Below are 1,712 nucleotides of genomic sequence, written 5' to 3'. Positions count from 1 at the left end.
CTAGCAGAGAGAATCCAACGCCTTCCCCAGTGCCTTAGACGACTCCGTCCCCGCCAAATCCAACGCCTTCTCCAACATCGCAACCCAAGCCGGCGTCGCGAGTGCCTCCAAGCTCAATAAGAAGTACATATAGTAAGCAAGGCAATCGCAAGGGCTATCCATGGAGAAGCAAGTCCAGCCATCATTGCCGGTGCGACTGGGGAAATCCTTGACTGTGCGGGTAAGTTCTTGGGCGGACTTAGCATCAAAGCAGTTGAGTGCATTAAGGCGGGCGGTGGCAGAGCACTGGGTGGTGTTGAGGAAGCGGAGCTCATATAGGAGCACAGCTCCACCAAGAGAATCAAAGAACGGGAGGAGATAGTGGGGGAAATCCATTTTTCACCGGTTACTTATCCAGGTTATCTTTCTTCTCCTTCGACTTTACTTCATTTTTTCTCATCAACCACCAAATCTGATCAGGCAATCATCATGGTTCCAAAATCTTCACTAATGGCCCAGATCATGATCTCACCGTGAAAAGAGTGACTGTGGATGCATATCCGGCTTGCCTTGTGGGGATCTAGGAAGACAGCCATTCGAAGCCAGTGGTGGACCGTGGAGCGACCGAATTAGTGGTTTTTTAGGGTTTTTTTTTTGTTTTTTTATGTTTGGAATTTTTAGGGGTTTTGTTTTGAATTTGTTGATGAATTGTTTAAAGTTTGAATGATAAGTAGTCAAGAACAAAGGAGTGATTGCTTTGATTTTTGAAATTTTAATTATTTATAATGTTTGGAAGATAATTTGAAAAATAGCAATGATAATTCCAAATATGTAGATTATTTCATGCATTGTTAATTGGATGATGCCTTAAATAGCAAGGATGAAGGACAATCCTTTTTATTGTTTGTAATTTTTTATTTTGGGTGATAAGTTGCTAAATATTTTGAATTTTTTTTTAACATTTAAATTGTGTAGACATTACTTTGTTAGTAGATAATACTAGAGATAAGATATAGGTTGTTAATTTATGTAATTTTTCCTTTATAATAATTTGATTGAATAAATAAGAATGTAAAATTCAGATTTTATGGTTTTTTTTTTACTAATATTTTTTCATTAATTTGAGAATTTGAGAATTTTTGAAATTTTTTTAATTTTTTTAATTTTTTAATTATATTCTCTTCTTTAGCTCTAAAATGAAATAAAACCCCATGGTGAAAAAAAGAATGAAATTATGTACTAGTTTGATGCTAAACATGTAAAATCTCATGCTAAATGTAGTATAAATGATATATAAAATACACATTTTCAAGCACTTATCAAACATCCACACACTTAAGTGTTCGCTTGTCCTCAAGCAAATAAAAAGAAAGGAATGGACATGATGAGTGCTTGACCTCAGGTTATGAATGAAGGAGTTTCACTAGCACATGGAAACAATCAAATGCTAGCTAACATAAAGATGTTCTACAAAGAGTAGTCTACTCTACGGAGAAAAATACTCGCTCAAGTGCTTGTCTCTTACTCACTATCTTATAGTCCAGCTTGTGTTGTAAAAAATTCCAGGACTTTATTCAACTTATCTCTATATTAACTAAGTCTTTATACAAGTATGCACACAAATTTTTTTCCTAGTCCCGAGATAGCCCTTTCCTAGAAGATTCAAGTGGTTTTAATACTACGGGTGTACAGCTAGTAGCTTTCACACTTCCCAAGAGGTAGCTCTCACTCCT

The 1,712-nt window shown here is 36.0% G+C and overlaps 1 protein-coding gene across 1 annotated transcript; it reads right to left on the bottom strand.

Annotated features, from left to right (window-relative positions):
* LOC120281103 (rubisco accumulation factor 1, chloroplastic-like) lies at positions 1–375 on the bottom strand. The gene has a single exon (XM_039288028.1). The coding sequence runs from the start codon at positions 373–375 to the stop codon at positions 1–3; it is 375 nt and encodes a 124-aa protein (XP_039143962.1).
* Positions 376–1,712: the final 1,337 nt, after the last annotated feature.

Source organism: Dioscorea cayenensis, chromosome 17, assembly GCF_009730915.1.
Source record: "Dioscorea cayenensis subsp. rotundata cultivar TDr96_F1 chromosome 17, TDr96_F1_v2_PseudoChromosome.rev07_lg8_w22 25.fasta, whole genome shotgun sequence".
Lineage (NCBI taxonomy): Eukaryota > Viridiplantae > Streptophyta > Magnoliopsida > Dioscoreales > Dioscoreaceae > Dioscorea > Dioscorea cayenensis.
This window is presented reverse-complemented; position numbering and strand designations above follow the sequence as displayed.